The sequence below is a fragment of the Prionailurus viverrinus genome, chromosome A1 (assembly GCF_022837055.1).
Source record: "Prionailurus viverrinus isolate Anna chromosome A1, UM_Priviv_1.0, whole genome shotgun sequence".
Taxonomy (NCBI): domain Eukaryota; kingdom Metazoa; phylum Chordata; class Mammalia; order Carnivora; family Felidae; genus Prionailurus; species Prionailurus viverrinus.
This window is the reverse complement of record NC_062561.1, coordinates 134,617,032-134,639,431: the sequence shown is the minus strand read 5'-3', so window position 1 is coordinate 134,639,431 and position 22,400 is coordinate 134,617,032. Positions and strand designations below refer to the sequence as shown.

Here is a 22,400-nt window from a genome sequence, read left to right as displayed (position 1 = left end):
GTCTCCCTCTCTCTCTGCCCCTCTCCTGCTCACACCAGTCTGTCTCTCTCTCTCAAAAATTAAAAATACTGGTAAGAAGCAATAAATTATTTTACAAAGTAATTAAAGTATCTTGAGTTTACCTTTTATAAAACGTATGTTTTGTTTTGCTGTCACTTGCATTGAAAAACTCCAAGATTCCTTTTGGATGTCTGTATTTATTTTCCAACATTCATAATTTATGTCTTAAACTACATACCTTCCACCTCATGGCCCAATAAACACCTCCAGATTGTTTTAAACAAATCTGGCCAGCAGGAAATAGTTAATCTGGTTTCTTACAACTTCTTCACCTTTGTAGGATCAAGGGGCTATTATACATTAATCATGTACCACAATTTCGGTAGTTTATGCTTTCCTCTCAGGGATCGCATGATGCATTTTCCTGGTACCTCCTGAATATTATTAACCAAGTCATCAAACTCTGTGTTAATCATCTTCCTCATCAAAATGATTTTTGAAAAGGGTGACACAATGTAACACTGTATCTTGGCTGGGATCCTAGAATGGAAAAAGAACCTATAGTCTTAATAAAATATGGAAACTAAGTTTTTAAAAAGGGAAGGAAGGGGTGAGAAAAACAAAACACCTTATTCTAATCCAATATGAGCAGTATCAAACAATTAAAAAACACCTACAACTTTTTGAGGGTATGGAAAAGTGTGGTGGTGGTCACAGGACTGTGTCTGCCAAAATTCATGGAACCGCAAACCTGAAAGGAATGGCTTTACTGTCTCTAAACTGGATCTCAATAAACCTAATTAAAACAAAACAAAACATACCTATCGCCCTGGACTTGTTCTAGAGCAAGTAAATACCAGCGGTCAACCTAGAGTCCCAAGCAATCTGGAGAAGGCCTAGGCCTGGGTTAGTGGCAGTGAAAACGAAGGTACGGAACATGTGAAAAAGCATCTGAAGGGAATACTTGCTTCTTCCACTCCCTCCTCAGGAAGGGGCAGCCGTTTCCTCAAATAAAGCTCAGATATTGTACCAATAAGAGCTACAAGATGGCCAGTGAAGGATTTCTGTTTTTTAGAGAATCCCGGATACAGTATTTGTGCCTTTTGCATGCTACAGATTCCTTATTCTATTTTTTTATAATTGTTTTATGCAGAGCAAAGCAGTTACTTCTTAGTTCTTTAAATACAATGACTTTCCCAAGGAAAAGATGTATTTAAGTGAGTCCCTTCCATTCATCTCCCTTTTTTTTTTTAAGAAAAAAAAAAGGTAGTTAGCACCAGCATATTCAAAACCAATTATTAGATTATTAGATTGTTAAAAAGTGAGGAAGAAACCTGTAAGCAATTCATCTCTAAAATCCCAACTGATCTTTTTTTGTTTTTTGGCATTCAAACTGTATTGTCAACTTGTGTCCTTAGAGGAAATGAACTGTATGTACAAGATCAGCAAAGATTGTGAAATGTGTTCCTAATACATACATTCATGTGAACGCACAGGATTTTATAATATTTAGAGAGAAATCTCAGAAAAGTGAGCTTGGGGACAGCAGTGTTACTCATTCAAAAGGCCTCTGAGATAGCTATACCATAAGTAAAACCTCAATTTTACCAACCCACTCAAATACCAGTATAGACTGATACTTTAAGACGAGGAAAGCACAGGAGAATACATATACAGGTTCCATTAACGGGAGAGGGAATCAGCAAGCGGCATTTTAACACAAAGTAAAACCTACCTCTATTTTTCACCCTCTTCCCTCAGACAGCAAGCAGGTGGCATTTCTATCGCAAAGATGAAAATTATCAGGGCTCTGTATTCCCACACCTATCTTCAAATTGCCAGGTGGATTCTGTACCATAAAACCTGAGATGCTAGAATCTTACTTTACAATTATCATTTTCAGTAATTAGAATGTTGCTGGAGTTATACTCCATTGGAGACAGAAGAATACAGTTAAATTTCTATCCAGATTAACCTCTTACTACTGGCAAGATTCAGGCAGTTAATTGATTTTGTTAAGCCCCCATGTTTCCTTCTGTAAAATAGATTATTATAGATAGGGTAAAACCGAGGTGACAAACTTCCTCAACACATATTCCGCCTCTTTGCCTTGCTTTGGTGATGTTGGTACATCTCCTACCGGTTATTACACGCTGCTGTTAATTACCTGGTTACACTGCTTTCTAACCCCACCAGAAGGAAGGATCATGCCACATGCATCTTTGTTTCCCAGGTGATAACCACAGCCCTCATCACATAAAAGGTACTCAACAAATATGTGGTACGTACGTGAGTAAATGAGGCAATACGGTGATTCCACAGACCCTGTCCACAGAAGTCAAATGTAGTCAAACTAGGCTATGAGGTTATCAGGAATCAGGAGGTGATTCAGGCGACCCACGAGCCACAAAGCAGGAAAAGGCTCACACAGAGATGCATAAATCATAAATACCCCCTCCAAATATGTTTAAATATAAACAACATCCCATGTTTCAGAGGTCAATCCCCCAGCTCTGAGCTTTTGGCCCAGTTTCTAATCATTTGACTCCTCTTTCGTACTACATTAACCAAAGAAAATAAATTGAAAGAGGAGCTGCACGGCCTTGAGTATCAGGGGCCTATCCCGTCCCAATCAAACCCCTGAGACATCCTAAGGAACCCCGTCTATGAAGAAGGCAAAAACACAACAAAGAAGACAAAACTGAAATCACGTTAGCCTAACAGGCCTTAACATAGAGTTCAAGATATATACACACCTGGAGCTTCCCAACAAAGTCCATAAATGTTGGGCCATGAATCCCCTCCAAACATGTTAGTTTCTTATTAAATAGATCTGAAATCAAACCTGTTAAGTGGCCGAAGAAACAGCGACAGGCCACTGCCTGTGGGACACACCTAAAAGAATGGAAGAGCTGAAAAGCAAGCCTGAGTTTCTTCAGCTCTGGGCCGGGCATGCCACTCACACGGGAACTAGAAAACTGGCTCAAACTGAAAACGATAATCTTTCTGGAACAACAGGTCATGACGAGCTTCCTTAATGCCAAAATAAGTGTTTAGAGGGGACTTCTACTAACCGAAAGAAAGTGTAAACGGCTTATATATTTACTCTGGCTTGAATACAACATTTCTGAATATGCCTATCGGTGCCAAGAGTCAGAACCCTTTTCCTCATAGACCTTAAACCTGGAACCCATTCCATGGAATCTATTTCCTAGGAATGACATCAAAAGCCTGTATCACATTAATATCCAAACAGCTCAATTATCTGTACCTTCTGACTCCCAAATCACCCTAGGCCTGGTATAAGAAGACAGACTAATTTTAAAGTCCTTAAAAGGTAAGGCAAACCACAACCTCTAATATTTAAAGAGCTTCTTTTAAGAAGCCATCAAATGATTTGTAATCAATCACAATTTCAAAGAAAACAGAAGTCTATGTACCTAGAAGGCATCTTGGCAATGAGGAAGCTGGTAAAATGAACTCAAAACCACTAAGATCTAAGAAGTGTTCTGAAGAGAGAATTCTTGAGCCTGGATTCCTGTTAAGAAGGCTTATACAAACCACTATTAATTTCTCACCTTAAAAATCCTAGAGTTGCAAGGCTAACTTATCTGAAATTAATGAAAGAGAAGACAACTATTGAAAAAGAATGCCATAGGGGCACCTGGGTGGCTCAGTCAGTTGGGCGGCTGACTTTAGCTCAGGTCATGATCTCATGGTCTGTGGGTTCGAGCCCCGCGTCTGGCTCTGTGCTGACAGCTCAGAGCCTGGACCCTGCTTCCAATTCTGTGTCTCCCTCTCTCTCTGCCCCTCCTCTGCTTGCTCTCTGTCTCTCTCTCTCAAATAAAAAAAGAAAAGAAAATTAAAAAGAAAAAAAGAAAAAGAATGCTATATACAAATTTTATAGGTCACAGTGAAAATAATGGCAATAATTATCCCTTATTAACTCTCTGGTCCAAACATCTAACCCCAAATATCCAGTACTAAAGCATATAGAAAATTATAATTTGTAAGCATAGAAGTTCATTTTGGCGAATCTACCATAAGAACTATGACTTAAAACACCCCTGAATTACCCCTTCCTCTGAGTTCTGCTATTGATCCCTGAGGCCATTTGAGATCTAACATAAAAACTTCCTTTGTTTAAGAATGTATCAGAATGGTTAAAATTAACAATACAAGAAACAAAAGGTATTGGTGAGGATGCAGAGAAAGGGGAACCCTCTCACACTGCTGGTGGGAATGCAAACTGGCATAGCCACTCTGGAACACAGTATGTAGGTTCCTCAAAAGGTTCAAAATAGAACTATCCTACAATTACACTACTAGGTATTTACCCAAAATGTACAAAACTATGTACTCCAGCAGCATTTGAAGGGGTACATGCACCCCGAAATTTATAGCAACATTATCAACAGCCAAACTATGGAAAGAGCCCATATGGGCTCTTGACTGATGAATGGATAAAGAAGATGTGGTGAGGGGTGCCTGGGTGATTCATTTGGTTTGAGCATCTGACTTTAGCTCAGATCAGGATCTCACAGTAAGTGGGTTTGAGCCCCAGTGCACAGCCTGCTTGGGATTCTCTCTCTGCCCCTCCCAGCTCACGTGCACGCTCTCTCTCTCAAAATAAATAATAAACTTAAAAAAAAAAAAAGATGTGGTGTATATATACAATGGAATATTAGTCAAGCATCAAAAAGAATGAAATCGTGCCATTTGCAACCATGTAGATAGACCCCGTTAAGTGAAATAAGTCATTCAGAGAAAGATGAAATACCAAAAGATTTCACTCATGTGGAATTTAAGAAACAAAACATATGAACAGATGGGACAGGGGAGAAAGAGAGGGACACAAACCTTAAGAGACTCTTAAAGACAGAGAACAAATTGAGGGTTGATAGAGAGAGGTGGGTGGGGGATGGGCTAGATGGATGCTGGGTACCAAGAAGGGCACTTACTGTGATGAGCACTAGCTGATGTATATAAGGGATGAATCACTGAATTCTACTCCTGAGACCAATATTGCACTGTTTGTAAACTAACTAGAATTTAAATAAAAATTTGAGAAGAAAAAAAACCAATGTATCTTTTATGGAAAATGCAAATTCATCACCATCCATTCAAACTGTCAAATTAGGTGAGTGTGCCTATCAGCTGTTTTGCCACCTGTGTGCCCTTTTGGAGAGGTTGAGCAAGCATAGGCTAATTTTACAATGAACCATTTTTTGGATTAGCAAATATTTGTGTTTATTTGGATGAGTACTCAAATGGAGAACACCAAGTGGATAAAATTACTCTTTAGGTGGGGAAAAAAAAAAAAAATCTATCTGAGATGGCTTCAGTATCTCTAGAGCTCAGTGTCTAACAGAGATAATCTACTTGGAAAAGTCTTTGATTTTGTATCAAAAGTCGTGAGATCAGCCAAATGTAAGTAGTATTTTTACAGGAATTTTATCTCAAGTTTCAAGATCAACAAACCATTCCAAATCAACCGTAAGAAATAACATTACATAATAGTCACTTAATGGCTATTGTTTTACAGTAACAAAGGTTTCATTTACCCTATTTCCTAGACTACTTTATTCACCAGGCAGTTTCTCCCATGACAAACATACCTCTTCCTCTTAACCCCTCCGTGTATATGTAAAAATAGAACATTTAATACTTATGATTTCTAATTTAAAGATATCCATCATCTAGCTTTTGAAAAGCTACGCATGTTAAAGGGACATAGGTGATTTTTATGCAAGCTATGGATTCAGTGATTTTCTTCAAATTTAGCAGCCAATCAGTTTGGCAGTAGTTGGATAATAGTCTAATAGTGACTCAAGAAAGAAATGCACTAAGGTCAAAGTCAGGGTCCTGAGACACCGACATGCACTGTAATGTTTAAAATTAGAATAAAGCATAGCAAAGACAGCTTTAGGAAATACTCATATGGCAAAATGACCCTGGTGAATCCATCAGTTTTCTTCTCTTTCTGATTCTATGACCCTAGGAGACCTCAGCAAGGGTCATCAGTTCCTCATTCCCTCTGCCCAGGTGATTCACTCAGAAACTAATATGTTATCTCCAAAAGATATCTGCAGTTTGAAATGCCACATCACGCTAGAAAGTTTCCAGGGACACGGAGCTGGTTCTTACCTTTAAGAGCTAAAAGCTTACTTGAGAACTTCACAGCACAAATGGTAGGTGGCCGAGCATACACCACGATCTGGATTTTGCCTATATATTGCCTACAATCACTGTTTCCTAAGGGATCCCAGACTGTAACACAATCTGAGCCACTGACAAATCTAAGAACACCAAGTCAGTGGAATGTAGCAAGTGTCAGGGTTCTGTAACAACCCAAGCAATGTGAAGCTTAAGAGATAAACATTAATGGCTGTCTAATCTCCTTACCAGTCTGTTTATACCTTCAAATGCTGCTCAGGCCTTATAAATAAGTAAGTAAGTAAGTAAGTAAGTAAGTAAGTAAGTAAAAAGCAAAAGCACCATATGATGTTTCAGTCTGATTTTGGCATAACTACCTTCTCTAATAAGCATGTCCAATGGCCATTAATGTTGTTAAACCCCCTGCAGATCTTCTTGTTCTATTAATGAGGTTTCGGGTCAACATTTTCAGAATCTACAAACAAGTCCACAAGGGAACTTTCCTGATTACCAGGACAGAGGAAAAGAAAATAAAGTACCAGAACCTAAGTGTTAATGACCATGGGAACTTCTATTTAGAGATCTTTCAAGTTACACAATGTCCCACGTACCACAAAAACCCAGTTTGCTATTATATACTCAAGACTTCCACTGACAGAGATTGCGCCTCTAATAAGTGGATTTATACACACCCTGTGCCCACTTTCATCCAGGTAGCCCCAGGACTATTTTAGTATCTTGGCTCTACCACTTAACTTTCAAAGGGATTACTCAGTTACCATGACGTCACTCCCAAATGACTAGGTTACATGTCGTAAAGACAGCTCAGATTAAAATAGCTTGTGCGTGCTCACTCACACAAGATGGGTGTGTATGGGGGTGAGGTGGGGACTCGGGACTTCCAGTCTTAATCTCCTGGAGAAATCAGCCTCTTTCCAGTCTCCCAAATTATGCAGGAGTCCTATTCCAAGTTTTCTCCTCTAGGACCCATTTCCACATAGGTACTCAAGTTACTTCCTAACCCCAGCACCTCTCCGTTCTTAGCCCAGAAGGCAGATACTCTCCATCTTGAGGTGTACGATTCTCTTGTTTTAAAGACATCACCTAGGCTTCTGGTAACAGTATCTAAGTGTAAAGAGAACCAAGCAAAGCCATAAAAGCATATAATGTTCTACCCTGTCACTGTGAACTTGGTGATATACTCCTCCCAGTGCTGACAAGTTCTAGCAATGAATAGCCCATGCCTGCCCATGGAGCACAGACTTTATATTATAATGGTTTATTTTTAAAGAACTAATTTTTAAATCCTCCTTTTGCACTCTCTCTCTCACACACACACACCCATCTGATTTCTTTCCTCCTCTCTTCTTTATCCCTCCCTCTCAACCCCCAAAGACCTTCCTATTCAAGGAGCAAAACAGTCTGCAATCTCCTATTGAAAGCTTCATACTAGAGAATAAAAGCGTTATTTTCGACATGTGCATATTCCTGCTCACGTCCTTTGTACGTGGTAAACTTAACTAGAGTACAGGACACACAGACTGCTGTGGCGTGGGGGCGGCCAGGATCTCCCCAGGTACCACTCAGACTGCTGCTGGCTGTTCTTGGCCTGGGGACTTGGCTTTCTGCTCTTCCCTAAGGGGATGCCTTATTAGGTTGGGGGAGGAGGATCCACCAAGGGAGGGTCTCAAGGAATGCTACCAATGTGGGAGCTAACCCTGAGGGGCAGACCAAAGGGTGAGTCCTGCAGTGACAGGCAGTCCCATCCAGCAGGCAGAGAACACAGTCTGGAGCTTGAAGAAAGGAGAGGGATGAAAGGAAGCACTGATGAAACAGGCCCGGGCAGAGCTCCGAGTGGGAGGAAAGGGGTGCAGAGACTCGGGGAGGGGCCACGCCTGCAGGTCAGGCATGGAGAGGATGAGAGGAAGCCAGTGAGTGAACCAGGTTTCAGCCTCCAGAGGAACACACTTCGGGGAGAGTCAGAGCTCAAGCTCCGGAAAAGACAAAGTGGTGGGGGCAGGGGGAGGGAGCTTCGGGCACTCAGAGCCTGTGATGTGAAGCAAGAGTGGTAAGTGACGAGGTACTCATAAGGCTGTGGACAGAGCCTGAGCTTCCAGAGAGGTGGTGAAAAGGAAACTGTCATTGCCCATTTGGGCGATGAGGCAGACAATAAAATGAGCAACAGTGAGTAAGGGGATATGATTCAGGGAACAGAGCTGCCGGGCCGGCTGTGAATGTGCAGGAGCTGGGACACGATGATGTGTCACTGCTGTAGGTAGCTACCCGCAGAGAGTGGTTACCACCCATGGTCTGAGATTCCTCACTTGACTACTATTTCCTGGCTCCTGGGCCTCAGCCCCAGCCCCACCCCCACCCTGTCACTGCCTCTGCTCTTGGTGCTGAGGTCGCCCATGCCTTCCCCATTGTCAGACACAACGCACATGTTCCTGCCGTCTCTCTGTGCAGTGACACTGCTGCCTGTCCTCCTCGCTGGAGCTCCATGAGAACACTCCAGATTCTCCTCCAAGTCTCTGTACCTGTACCTATCTGAATCTCTGCCCACTCCTTAAATGGAGCAACCTTATTCTCCCACAGATTGATCTACCGTATTTTTCGGATGGCCCTAATGATGACTCTCAAGCTTATTATTTCTGGTCCAGCCTCCCTGGTGCCCTGAACCCACACCCCCAATGGCCTGTCTAGGGATCTTTGTTTCCTGCCTCAGAGCCTTTGCCATTCCCAGATGCCAATCCCAAATGCTTCCCACCAATGGCTCCTTCACGGTTTTTAGGTCTCCTGTTCAGTTTTATCTACCTCCTCAAAAGACACTCCCTGACCACATGATCTAAAGCAGCCCCCCACACTGTTACTCTCTCTTCTCAGCACTTACTTATAAGCCTTTGGAACACTGATCACCATTGGACAATTGATTTATTTAGATGCTTGTTTATTTGCAAGGCCCAAGCACTCTGTCTTGTTCACCACTATAATCCTTGCCCAGCCCAAGATATTGGTGCTGTGAATATTGGCTGAGTGAAGGAAGGAACACTTCCTTATATTCAGCACACATTAGATGCTCAATAAATTAGATTAATCAGGCTTCTGGGGATCGAAGAGACGAGTACAAGTTCTTTGGTCTTCCCTTCCCCCACGCCTCTTTCTAAAGGTAGTTCCTTCATCTCCCAGGTCACAATCCCCAGGGCCACTATGCAACGTTTCCTGGTCTCTCAGAGCCAATGGTTCATCAATTTTTATCAACCTGATACCCTTCGTCTCTCTCAAAGTCATAATCTCACCTATTCCTTCCTCAGGCCTGCATAACCTTTTCGGTAGGCTACTGCAATGACTCATTCATTGGTTTCCAGGTCCCACCCTCCTCTCACAGACCTAAAATCCCCAAAGCTGCCAGATAGGCCTTCGTCCTTTTGGGTAAAGGCCAAGCAAGCTCCCACAAACAGCAAGTGCCTCAACTCTCATCCTTAGCCTGATCGCCCACTACTCATCCCCTTGTTGTGACGATAGAAACAATGTGAATACTGAGTATCTACTGATAGTTTTTATGTGCCAGTCATTGTGTTAGGCATTTACTCATATGAGCATATTTTACTCCTTACAACAATCCTGTAAGTAATTTACCTGTCCCTGGTTTATAGATGGAGCAACTCTAGTCCAGTGAACTTGCCCAATCTCATTCAAACCCAGGTGAACTGGCTTTTAGATCAACCCTCTTCACCACTGTGGTATACTGTATTGCCTCTGCAAACTTTATGCATCAACAATACTGAGTTATGCTTCTGGTTTTTTATGCTCCAGCAATATTGAGCTATGTATAGTCCCTTGAACTCTGTTGCTAAGGACATTGTGCCTTCATACACACCATTTCTTTTGCCCTTTGGGATGGCCCTGTCCTTCGGTCTGATAAATAGAAGAAACCTATCCTTCAAAACCTCCCTGAGGTATTGTCTTTTCCATATGGCTTCTCCTTTGGCTCCTTGAGACCAAGTCTCTCTTCCCCACTGGCCACTCCTATGGCTTATATGTACCTTATAAATACTTCTCTATTGCCCTGGTTTGCAATGATTCATTTGCATGTCCTCACTGAAGGCAATTCTGTGACTCAGCTTTGGGCTGCAGTGCCCAGGCACACAATAGATGCTCAGTAAATGTGGATTTAATGGGACTTTCCATAAAAGGGGTGGGTACAAATTCACTAATACCCCACATTTCAGGACAAGAGAGAAGTGTATTCTTCATACTCTTTAGAGACACATATTCATGACGAAAACAAAAAGAAAAACTCACCAAACACTACAGATGTTTCTGAAAGGAAGATGAAGCATACATAAAAATTCAATACATTCAGCAGTTAAAGATCCCTGAATGTACCTGCTGTTCAGAGCAACTGCTGAGTAATATGAATTCAGAAAAAAAAGTAAAACGAAAGAAAGAAAACATTAAAAAAAAACCATTTGCAACTACACGGATGGAACTAGAGGGTATTATGCTAAGCGAAATTAGTCAGAGAAAGACAAATATCATATGACTTCACTCATATGAGGACTTTAAGAGACAAAACAGATGAATATAAGGGAAGGGAAGCAAAAATAATATAAAAACAGGGATGGGGACAAAACATAAAAGACTCTTAAATATGGAGAAAAGAGGGTTACTAGAGGAGTTGTGGGGGGGGGGGGGGGAATGGGCTAAATGGGTAAGGGGCATTAAGGAATCTACTCCTGAAATCATTGTTGCACTATATGCCCACTAACTTGGATGTACGTTAAAAAAAAAATGAAACAATAAAATTGAGAAATAATAAAGTACACAACTTTTAACTAAAGAAAAAACAAAAACAAAAAAACCCCAAAGCAACTTTTAGCCCATGGGTTCTCGCAAAATACACTAGGAAACTTGTTCCAAGTGATAAACTGAGTCACAAGGTGCTTATTGGCATGGAAAATGACACTCAATTTAGGTGTCATTGAGATTTGGATAGCATGAGGTCAGCCCAATGAAAACATGACAGATTTCTGACCATTAAGGTTAAAAATCGAGTACCTTCTAGATTCTCTAGACTGTGTATCATCAAGACTAAAGTCGCACCTCAAAACTGAGCAGCAATACTTAAAAATCAATGGTAGCCCTCTCTTTACATATGTGATATAAATCAAAGAGAAGCCTGATCTTCTTCCCCACAAAAGTTTTTAATCCAACAGGGGAAAAAGGTCATCGACATCAGTGGTAACATGAAGCAGCTGTAGATTTCAGTCCCTCAAAGCAGCAGGTGAATGGCTGTACTGAGTCAGCCTTGAGGAAATGAGAAAGGGAAAGAGGAGATCAAGGCAGACATCAAAAAAGAAACTGCGTCCGGTTGAAAAGGAGTCCTTGATGAGATGGGACATCTTTGCCTTCTACCCGATCTCAGCAAGGAAAACTTTCAGTGTCTCACTATGGCCGTTCCCTTTATTCACAGGGATATGTTTCAAACCCCCCAGAAGAAGCCCAAAAGATGCCAAAGAGTACCGAACCCTATATACACCATTTTCTTCTACATCCAAAATAAAATAAAGTTCATAAATTTGGCACAGTAAGAGATTAACAACGGTAACTAATAATAAAATAGAATAATTATAACATAGTGTAATCAACATTAGGCGAATATGGCCTGTCTCTCAAACTTTATTACACTGTATTCACCCTTCTTCTCGGGATGATGTACAAAGTGTCTATGCGAGGAGATGAAGTCAGGCGAATGATGTAAGCATCATGACCCAGTGTTCGGCCGTTATCATCTGCTTTGGGACTGTGGCTGACCACAGGTAACTGCACCAAGTGGAACCACAGATTAGGGAGGACTGCTGTGTTAAGTAGATATTCTTCATCGACTTGAGGAAGTGGCCCTCTATGTCTGGTTTTCTGAGAGTTTTTGTCATATGAGTGAGTAATGGATTTTTCTGTGATCCTGTGATAATGCTTACTTAGCTTATTTATGTGATGGATTCCATTGATTGATTTTCTGGTGTTGAACCACCTGTGCATAGACCTGGGACCAACAGGTCATGATGAATAATTGTTTTTATACAGTGCTTGATTTGATTTGCTACTAGTTTACTGGCAGAAGCTACGAGGTATTTTCCAGGCAAAACTTCCCTAGAAGTATAAACCTTAAGACAGTGTCACTTGCGATCATCCAAAGAATTTGACAGCAAGGCAAGAGGAAGTAAAGATATTTTGAAGGGCTTAAGACTTCACAGAATATTTATAAAAATTTTCATAAAATTAAAAGAAGAAAATTTCCCTTAAAATGAAAACGACATGACAAAAAAACACACAGTTTCCAATGGAATATGCGAGCTTTACGGCAAAACACAAAGTCAGTGTGCACCCAGACAAGTGCTGTCCGTCACAGTCAAGACAAAAAAGAATGAAGGGAACAATAAATTGTCCTTGGGATTCAGGATAAGGAATTCAGGCTGTCAGTTCGTCAATACTGTGTAACAATCTAGCCCCGGGATTAGGTCTGCAGGATCCTCTGTGCAAGAACTCCGGGAGTTAGAAGTTACAGGCCCAGGCAGGCCCAGTTTCAAAACTTCAAAGTTTCCCTCTGACAGAGCAAACCAAGCCATGCTGAACTGGCAAGGCAAATGAGATGGAGCAAACCAAAAAGGCTTCCATGATGACAACGGCCCATACAATACAGACTTAAGGCGAGAATGGGAAACCATTCGCCTTCTCCTTCTTTTGTCTGAGTGGTATAAACATCCCATCCCAAAGAGCTCTAAGATGTTCATTCACATGCTCCAAGGTGGATTTCAGTCTCTGATAGATGCAAGAAGCTGATATTAAAGAAAAGGTTAGGATGAGGTTCCCGAAGTTACTAAATTAATCAGAACAAGTAGCTAGGAAAAACACGTAAAATGAATGATCCATCAGACCAAGTCGGCAAGTGTTCAGAAAAGCTTGGCTTGGGCCACAGAGATATGCCCAGGGCTAAGGCACATGACCTGAGGGCGAGGGCAAGGGGTCCTCACCTGAACACCAGGCGCACCCACAATGAGACTGGCTAAAGGACAACCTGAGGACGGCGAGGTCTTTTTGAAAGGACAGATTTAGGGAACCTGATGAGCCAGCTGAGGAATGGGGTTAATGTTGGAGGAGGAGACAGGATTTAGAGCAGGGAAGGGAGGTCACAGAATGGGAAGAGTCCCACTGTAAGCATATGCTACATGTCCTTAGGGAAGGACACAGAGCTGGAACTGATCACTGTATAATAAGAGAACGCAACAACTACATACATCGCCCTGGACCGGAAGACACCTGCCCTTCAAGTTTCCCAATCTCCATAATAAATGTAAAGTAGTGCCGGTCTTTGAGACCAATAATAAGTAGATGTGTGTAGACAGGATCTTCAAGACACATATGTGCAAACTCTGGGAATCCTGGAAATCCCCAGTAACAGACGGGCTGAGACAACCTACACTAATAGAAGGGAGGGAAGAAAATCCATCCCCTTTTCTGTTTCCCTGAACTGAAAAAAACGGGTCTATGACTTAAGGAGTACAGAAAGCCCTCCTACACTCTCCCATTTTGCTGGGAAGAACCTAAGTGACTTCAGAATGTGGGCTCTCTGCCCGTGTGAGCTGTCTGAATTGGTGTGTTCTGGGCTGGAACTAGAATCCCCTGGGCTGGAAAGTCAGGGTCAGACTGGCCTGAGAATTCGCTCAATAGTATTATCAACAGGTAGATGGCTAGAGGCCCCAGCTGCTTTTCAGACTCAGACACACAGGTGTGACGTCAGAGCAGACTGCTCTCTAGAAGCGGCTCCAGGTGAGAGTACAGATTGCATCATAGCCAGTACTAAACCACTCGGGAATACTTAAGGGCCCTCAGCAAACTGAAAAGGTAAGAAGTTACAGACTTTACTGCCATGAAAGTGGTGGTCTTATTCACAGACAGCATTATCTCATCAACTAACTATTTGTGTTTATTTTGCTGGGGGAGAGGTGCATGGATGATACGACTCGAACAAAAATGACCAACACCAAAAGATAAGGTCTCTGAATATATATAGCAGAACAAGAAAAGCACAGCTACCTCATGTAAATGGCACAACTTGAGAATCTCACACGGTTTATTGGTACCAACTCTGTTCAAGTTGCATTAAAGGTAGTATGACTTTAAAATCTACTCAGTATCAGACATACACGTGTGTGTTTTATATGTGTGTGTGTGCATGTGCATATACAAAACACGACACTTGTGAGTATTCCAGGATGCTTCTGAAATCTAAGAAATACCATGGGAACCTTCCAAAGTTTTCCAAAGTATTACGTACCAGAACTTATACTACAAGATGCTATAGATGTAACAATAGAGTACACCATTTTCTTGTGTTCCTGAGACACTGGAGCCCAGAGATTCAGAAGCTCCAAATCTGATAGCCAGCATCCTGTTTATTTGACCGCACCGCTGCTCTTACGCACATATGAGCACGTGTATGTCCAAGTCAAGTTTGGAAGAAAAACGAAGAATCTACATTTAAGCAACTCAGAAGGTATGCCCCTCTAAAACCACAACGATGCCACCTTTCTGTGCCGGACACAAGGCACAGAAGAGAAACACTTCCTTTAAAATCATCTCCTCTCAATCTCGGAACTGCCTTTCACTTTTGCCACCAGCTTCATCCTGGTTTTAAAATTGTCTTTGCCTCCACCTATTCTGTCAGGTATTTTACCAACTGAAAAGGCCAACCTGTATTAGGAATAAATGTCAGCAAACCAACAAGAACAAACAAACAAACAAACAACAACGGCAAAGTTACGCGGACCTGTCTCATTTAAACAGACAATAGGAAACAGGCTAACTTGAGCTTTCTTTCCATGGCACATCTGCACCTTATAAAGGTCAAGTCTTTACTAGAAGGTAACATCTGAGAGGCTCTACAAAAAGCAGCAGAAGTGTCCTCGGACGTCTGGGTGAAGGAAAGGGCTGGAAAAGATCCCATCAGAGAGACTAAGTATCTTCCTCCTCTATTTCTCTCCCCTCCACTACTCACAACCCTTCCCCTCCTGAACCACATTTCAAAAGGAGAACAACTCTGGAAGTACAGGCCATCGGGATTACCCAGGAAATCCACGAGGATGACAGAATACCTGAAACAGCGGCCCCCTGGCAGGGCAGAAACTTTTCAAACTGCCACCGTCTAAACAGAACCCCAGCTGTTAAAGCAGTCTGGCAGCCTCCAAAGCCAACACACTCCCTTCTCCAGGCAAAGTATCCCCGCGGTTTTTACCTTTGTGTTCGCCGAAGCCTGTTCCCACTCCTCAAATGAGGCAAAGTAAAGTTTGAGAGCACAGTCCAAAAATTGGGGTCAGACATATCCATTTCGTTCTCTCTTCAATTCACTGCGGGTTCAAGGCCATAAGGCCAGACCAGGGAGGGAGGAGACGGGGGGTGGAAAACGGAAAAAGAAAAAAAAAAAAAAAAGAAAAAAGAAAAAAACAAAAAGAAAAAAAAATCCCAATTATCTACTCACTCCCTCCAGAGGAAACGTGCTGTGAACTGTGATCTCAAGAACTTGGAGCCTGTCTGAGAAGTACCCCTAGCCTTTAATTAACACACAGCCATTTCTCCAAGGCTCAGGAAACTTATTTCCTCTCGGGTTTGCCCTCTCCTGGTCAGCCCTGGGCAGCTATAAACAGTAATTACAAGAGTTGGGCCGTGCGTTCTGCACAAAATGCTGTCTGTGTGTGATTCAGTCCAAGGTACTTTGTCATCTGTTTGGCAGATACCATTTGCAGCTCCTGCGGGGGGTGGGAGGGGAGGGCGACGACTATTTTAAGGCTTCGGTTCCGGGAGGCTGCTGCTTATCAGCAAACCATTCAACATCCGAACATGCCCAGTGCCGTGTTTCCTTTTGGTATCTACATACAAGGAAAAGAAGGGAAATGGAAAAAGCGCCTCTTCTCCCCCTTCGGAAAAAAAGGAAACTTAAAAGCACTTGCAGAGAGCGGGCCTATAGGCGGACTTGAACAGGGCACCTTTGTGCGGCCTCCGCCGGCAGGGGCTGGGCCGGGGCCCCTTCCCCACCGGCAGACCCTCCCCCGGGAGCTGGGCCTCATGGGAAAGGGGGCAGGCTTGGGGGTGGGGTGGGGTGGGGACCCGTGCGCGAGCCCCGGAGCACCCCGGACCCCAGCATCTTCAGGCCCGCGCCGCGCCCCCGGCCCGCAGCCGCAGTTGGATCATTCCCCCCAAATCAATCAATCAATCCAGCCGCGGCCCGCACCCGCCGAGGTGAGCGCTGGGCGCACCTGAGGGCTGGTCTGTGATTCACGGCAGAATGGATCACCATGAAAACACTCCTAGGAAGTCAGTAATTACTCTTCACCCGGACGCTGTTTGTAGGAAAAGCACGCCAAGGGGAGGCCACACTCACCTAAAACCCCAGTCAACTGGATTTATGAGTTTACATCCAGTTGATGAGTTACGACAGGCACAGCTGTTGGCTTCGCGGACTGCAACAAATCCAGGGAATGGCCAGCTCCTACCTGTACAGACGCTCCCTGGCACTTAGTCAACAAATGCTAGAGTTATTTTCCTGCCACATGTGTTAGAACTTGAAAGGAAGATGAAATCAACGTTCCTGTTGTTCATCTGGAAGAAAGGCATGGTGTTCAAAGAACTCCCCTAACAGGCAAATGCTTGTGTAAAAGTCTATACAGAAGAAAAAAAAAAAAAGAATTTAAATTAGCTGCCTTAAATTGGCGTAATACGGTGAGATAGTAAATTTTAAAACAAGATTTTTAGTAAAAAAAAAAAAAAAAAAAAAAAAGACTCAAAAAATGGTTAAGCAAGTTGCAGACAAACTTGCTTACCTAAATAGCAGAGTGACAAGGGAAGAGAGGTCAGCTGACAAGGGAGTTGTAAACAGACAACAGGAGTGCACTCTGGGATCCTATCTAATTCTTGTGACTCCCAGAAATAGTTTCACCCCAAGGACTCTAGGAATTTCTGATCATTGTTGTATAGGGCTTTCTTATGCATCATCTTTTGAAATTCTCACTAAGGCTCCTCAGATCCTTGAAATCTACTAAGGTAGACAAAGAAGGCAATATTTTTCTCAATTTAACAAGTGACAAAATACACTTCACCAGATACTTAGGAACTTGATTCAGTATTTTTTGCTCCACACTTTAAAAACAGGCTTTTAAGGATTTAAAAGGGTATTTAAAAAAATTTCTTTAATGTTTATTTGTATTTGACAGACAGAGCACGAGTGTGGGAGGGGCAGAGAGAGAGAGGGAAACACAGAATCTGAAGCAGCTCCAAGCTCTGAGCTGTCAGCACAGAGCCTGACTTGGCGGGGTGGGCCGGGGGGGGGGGGGGGGGGGGTGAAAGTCACCAACGACTGAGCCAAAGTCAGATGCTTAAGTGACTGAGCCACCCAGGCGCCCCTAAAAGAGTATTTTTAAAGGCTGACACAAACTACCAAGCTCCAAAGCAATTTCTCCACCTCAGTACTTGGACATTTTAGGCTGGATAACTCTTTGTTTGGGGGGTTGTGTTGTATACTGGAAGACTTTAGGCAGCATCCCGCCTTCCACCCCCTAGTCGCGTAACAATCAAAAATGTCTGTAGACTTTGCCAAATGTTCTTTGGGGACAAGATCACCCCTGGGTGAGAACTACTGCTTGTAATTATGTCTCCCTCTTAGAATGGTAGGATAGACCATTGGTTAAGAGCAACAACTTTGGGTCTGAATTTTGGACCCAACAACTACTATGACTTGAGGCAAGTCACTTAATTTCTGACCATTTTCCCCATTTTTGGGGGTTCAGGATAGGACAACCTCTGAGATTACCATAAATGAGAGGGCATACATAAGGCCTTGTAAGCAGTGTTTAGAACACAATGTATATAAATGTTAGCAATACACAAAAGTTAACAGAATACAATACTAAAAGGAATGGGAATAGAACAGAGGACACCCCACACCATCCCCTCTGTTATGGTGGTAGCTTGAACATGCCTCTATGCAGTGCTGGTCACATTGTATGGTAAGTGCCTGTTTACTACGGTCTTCCATCTTCCATATGAGTCTGTGAATTCTTCAAGGCTGAAGTCATGTGTTACTGATTTCTGTATTCCCAAAATCTGACAGTTCCTGATTTATACAAGCAGTTAATAACTGCTTTTTGAATGGAGACACTTCAGATGCTTTGGTATCTATGTTTCCCTTAAGATGCCCTAAAATGATTAGTGGTAGCAGGTCAATTGATTTTTTTCAAAGAATCTCAACTTCTTAAGAATTCCATGAAGATACTTTAAGAGAATGAAGCTCTAAAGAATTTCTCTTATTAATTTTTATCTATATTCTGTAACTGAAAAGAGAAGTACTAACATTCCTTATGTCTTAACATCACTCTAAGAAATGTCACCATTAGGGGCACCTGGGTGGCTCAGTCGGTTGGGCAGCCGACTTCAGCTCAGGTTGTGATCTCACAGATTTTGAGTTCCAACCCTGCATCCGGCTCTAGGCTGGCAGTGCGGAGCCTGGTTGGGATTCTCTCTTCTCCCTCTTTCTCTGCCTCTCCCCCACTCACACTGTCTATCTCTCTCTCTAAAGTTCAAAAAAAATAATAAATTACATGTTGAAGAAACTGTGTTGCAAGTGCAGAAAGAGAAAATTTAGGGAGCTTGACAACTGTCCTTGAATACTGAATTAACAATGCAGAAGACTCTTTGGATCTGAAGATGAAAAAGACTGAAAAAAACAAGAAAGGACCTCCTATAAGGGTGTCTGAGTAGAGGTAACCTGAAGGAGATACAGTGAACAGACATCAAGTTCTGGATGGTTGCAAGACCTCATGATTCTCTACTTCTCAACTCTTGCATTCTATTCTTCCTGAAAAGCCCAGATATTTGAGCAACAATGATAACTAACATGGGTAAATAAATGCATAAAACATATTTTTCTTCTCTTGACTGAATGATAAATATCCTGGCCTATGAGCAGATGTCATTACAATCTCCACCCTATACATTCTGAGTAACCCACCCTGAAAATTCTCAAAGGGATGGGAAAGAACAATTTTTTAAAACTACATATACTTTAACACAGTTTTTGCACTTAAAAGGCTTGGGAAAATGTGAGTTGTATCCAAAATGAAAAAAAATAAAAACAGGCAAAATGTGTGAGGAGCCAGAAATGAACTACTTAATACAGAGAAAGTGGCTGATACATTCCCACATTCATTTAAGATAAGAGTAGGTGTGATGCTCAAGTGTAACTTGTCTTCTAACCTGTTTGACTTGATTTGAGAACTTATGATTCAGAAGATAATGCAGTCAGCAAACACAAGAATTAAAATTGTCAGAACTACTGACATTTTTGTACAGACAAAATAATTACATGGGCAGAAACTAGAGTATAGTTTAGTTGCAAGTGCAGTAAAACTGGGTGAAGAACTAAGAGGAAATTGAGATTATTGGAAATTCCTAAGACTACAGCCAGTCTAAGTCAATATACAGATATTTAGCAAGATTTTCTACTTATTGCACAATAACTAAGCCTACACATTAATGGACAAGCTTTGTGATCCAGAATGCTCATTCACTTAATCAGATGATATTATCAGTCATTGTTGTTATAAGAAAGGTAAATGATGGGGCGCCTGGGTGGCGCAGTCGGTTAAGCGTCCGACTTCAGCCAGGTCACGATCTCGCACTCCGTGAGTTCGAGCCCCGCGTCGGGCTCTGGGCTGATGGCTCAGAGCCTGGAGCCTGTTTCTGATTCTGTGTCTCCCTCTCTCTCTGCCCCTCCCCCGTTCATGCTCTGTCTCTCTCTGTCCCAAAAATAAATAAACTTTGAAAAAAAAAAAAAAAAAAAAAAGAAAGGTAAATGACAATGAAAAATAACCTTGTCATGCTACTGAAATGCTGGCTTAGGATAAAATGAGTACTTAAGAATGGGTCAAATTCTTCACTGTTCACCAACCCCCCAAACAAAGAATTCCATGTTCTTTTCATTGACTTGAATTCTCCCTTCTGCTTCCCACCCTCTGCCCCATGTCCATGCAATAGGGTTTTCTCCCACCATACATAGAACAGTGTTGAAGATAACATCCCTCGAGCCTCCCTGAACTTAAACACTGTGGGAAACTAAGCTTTCAAGTGCAGGTGAGTGGCTCCCTGCACTGACACACTCTGGCCACAAGGCCAATTCCAATGATAAGACACAATGAAAAGTGGTGTTGATACTGAGTTTCCAAAGGTATTCTGCCTGATCTTGGCCTAGTCTGGGGACTGTGCTGTAAACTAAACTTGACCTCTATGAATCCCCATCTTTAGAACACCTAGAAGTGACTCCTTCCCCACTGCTGTCCACACCTACAGGTCTACTTTGGCTTCTAAATGCTGTCTTGTGAATTTAAGGGTACAAGTGTGAAGAGAAAATTGCCCATCCTGAATAAGCAATCCTTGTAATCACTGCACATCTTAAGGAATAAAACTTAAAGGTGGAGCTAGAGATGTGGAGTATGTTGAAAGAAAACTCTATTAGTGTTATTAAACCATTTTTTTGCTCATGTTACCAAACTATGAAAGAAGATAAAAAGGTAAATGAAAATTAACTTGTAGGTATAAGTCTGAATGCTGAACACCAAGAGATAGATAATAAATAAGGTTACATTATCCTGGGAATATGAAAAAAAAAACTTTAAACAATATTTCAAGGTAGATTGACATTTATAAAGTGAATAGATAAACCAAAGGAAACACAATAAAACTGATTTATGTTTCCTGGCAGGTTGGGCAGAGAACTGCATAATCCCCAAGGGCGAGTTGAAGGACAAGGTCTGAGAGAGCAAAGGACAGGCTTAAGAGTGGCTAGAACGGGAAGAGAACCTAACATTTTTCCTCAGGTACTCCTTGGATCCCAGGAGAATCACAGGCTCAGGAAATGTAGGATATAACCAGTAACTTACAAAAACCCAAGAGGAGAGAACAGATGATTATGAGCAATGAAGTACTGTTCAAACGAGGGATTCCTTGATGTGTAAGACAGAGAAGAGGAGGAGAACATGCATGATGGCAGCCCAGCACAGAGGACGGGGTTGGGTGTCATAATCACAGCTTGCAAGCGTGTTACCCTAGCCCTCCATCATCTGGCTTTCAAGCAAGAGAAGATCCCGGGAGGAGCTGCATACTTAGTCTGTCAGAGCTCCAGGATAGACGTGGACAGAAAAGGTCTACCATCCTTACAGGGTAGCAAGGGTCATCCTACAGGAGATGAGTGGGAGGGAGCCAGAGAGCAGTGTGTCTTCTCCATCCTAAACCAGCGGCTCGAAGATCCACTAAAAACTGACACACAGTACTGGCCCCTAACAGAACTAAGCAATCCAATCTTAGAGCAGAGAACAAGTCTTGGAGATCAGCACCCCCTCATCTGACAAACTCGGAAGGCTAACTCCCATCTCACTTTAAGACCGAACTTCTTGCCACCTGTTCTAGGTGGCCTTCCTTTGAGGCTCCCTAACCCCAGCATGCTGAATATCCCTCTAATGGCCCCTGTTGTTGCGGACAGCCTCCGCCGAAAAAAAGGTTCTCCCACCACATCAAAATCTCTGTTCATTTGCAGATCAATCGCCCTTGGGTAAGAGGGAAGGGGCTGTATCTCCTCCATCTTTAAATCCTCAATATACCCATTCACATGAATGTTAGAGAAAGGAGAAGAGGAAAAAAAAGATTTGCTCAGGGTTAGAAAGATATTTGATAGCAAAGTCAGGTAGAGAATCATGATATTTTGAAGATTCACCTTGTATGTATATGTTTGGAAAAGCTTTTTTGATCTATTCCTATTCAATTTCATGAGTCCATTTCATTATCTATATATGCTGTATCAGTTAAGCAGGTCTACTGTCACAGATTTCAAAATCTCAGAAAATAGAGAACATGCATATGTAGCTATATGTATGTATACATACACATATATGTAATTAGATTATATGAAATGCTAAATGCTTTTTGAATGTAACAGTGACCCTCAGTTACTAATCATTGTAATAGTCTCTCAATCTGGAATTAACTTCAAGGACCTGGAGTTTCTTGACCCAGAAGCTTGGGTCTAAGGTTCATCATTTCTTATCCAGCTCCTGAGCATGAATTACAGTGCAATTATCACAAGTGTCAATTTGGTTTAAGTGGGTCAGGGTAGTTATATTTAGCCCTTTAGTAGCTGACACTAA

At 42.2% G+C, this 22,400-nt stretch overlaps 1 protein-coding gene across 8 annotated transcripts in view; it reads right to left on the bottom strand.

The window, feature by feature from the left end:
- MAST4 (microtubule associated serine/threonine kinase family member 4) overlaps positions 1–22,400 on the bottom strand; it is a 579,145-nt gene that overhangs the window by 156,140 nt on the left and 400,605 nt on the right. For 2 of the 8 annotated variants that reach the window (XM_047859685.1, XM_047859633.1), the window contains exon 1: positions 15,449–15,909. The exons of 3 other annotated variants lie outside the window; for them this stretch is intronic. In XM_047859685.1, coding sequence (XP_047715641.1) covers positions 15,449–15,540 — 92 coding nt within the window. In that variant the 5' untranslated portion in view covers positions 15,541–15,909. Of the gene's footprint in view, positions 1–2,756; positions 2,888–15,448; positions 15,910–16,591; positions 16,608–22,400 lie in introns of those variants that run through there. 3 more of the 8 variants (XM_047859642.1, XM_047859669.1, XM_047859662.1) reach the window with 3 other exon arrangements.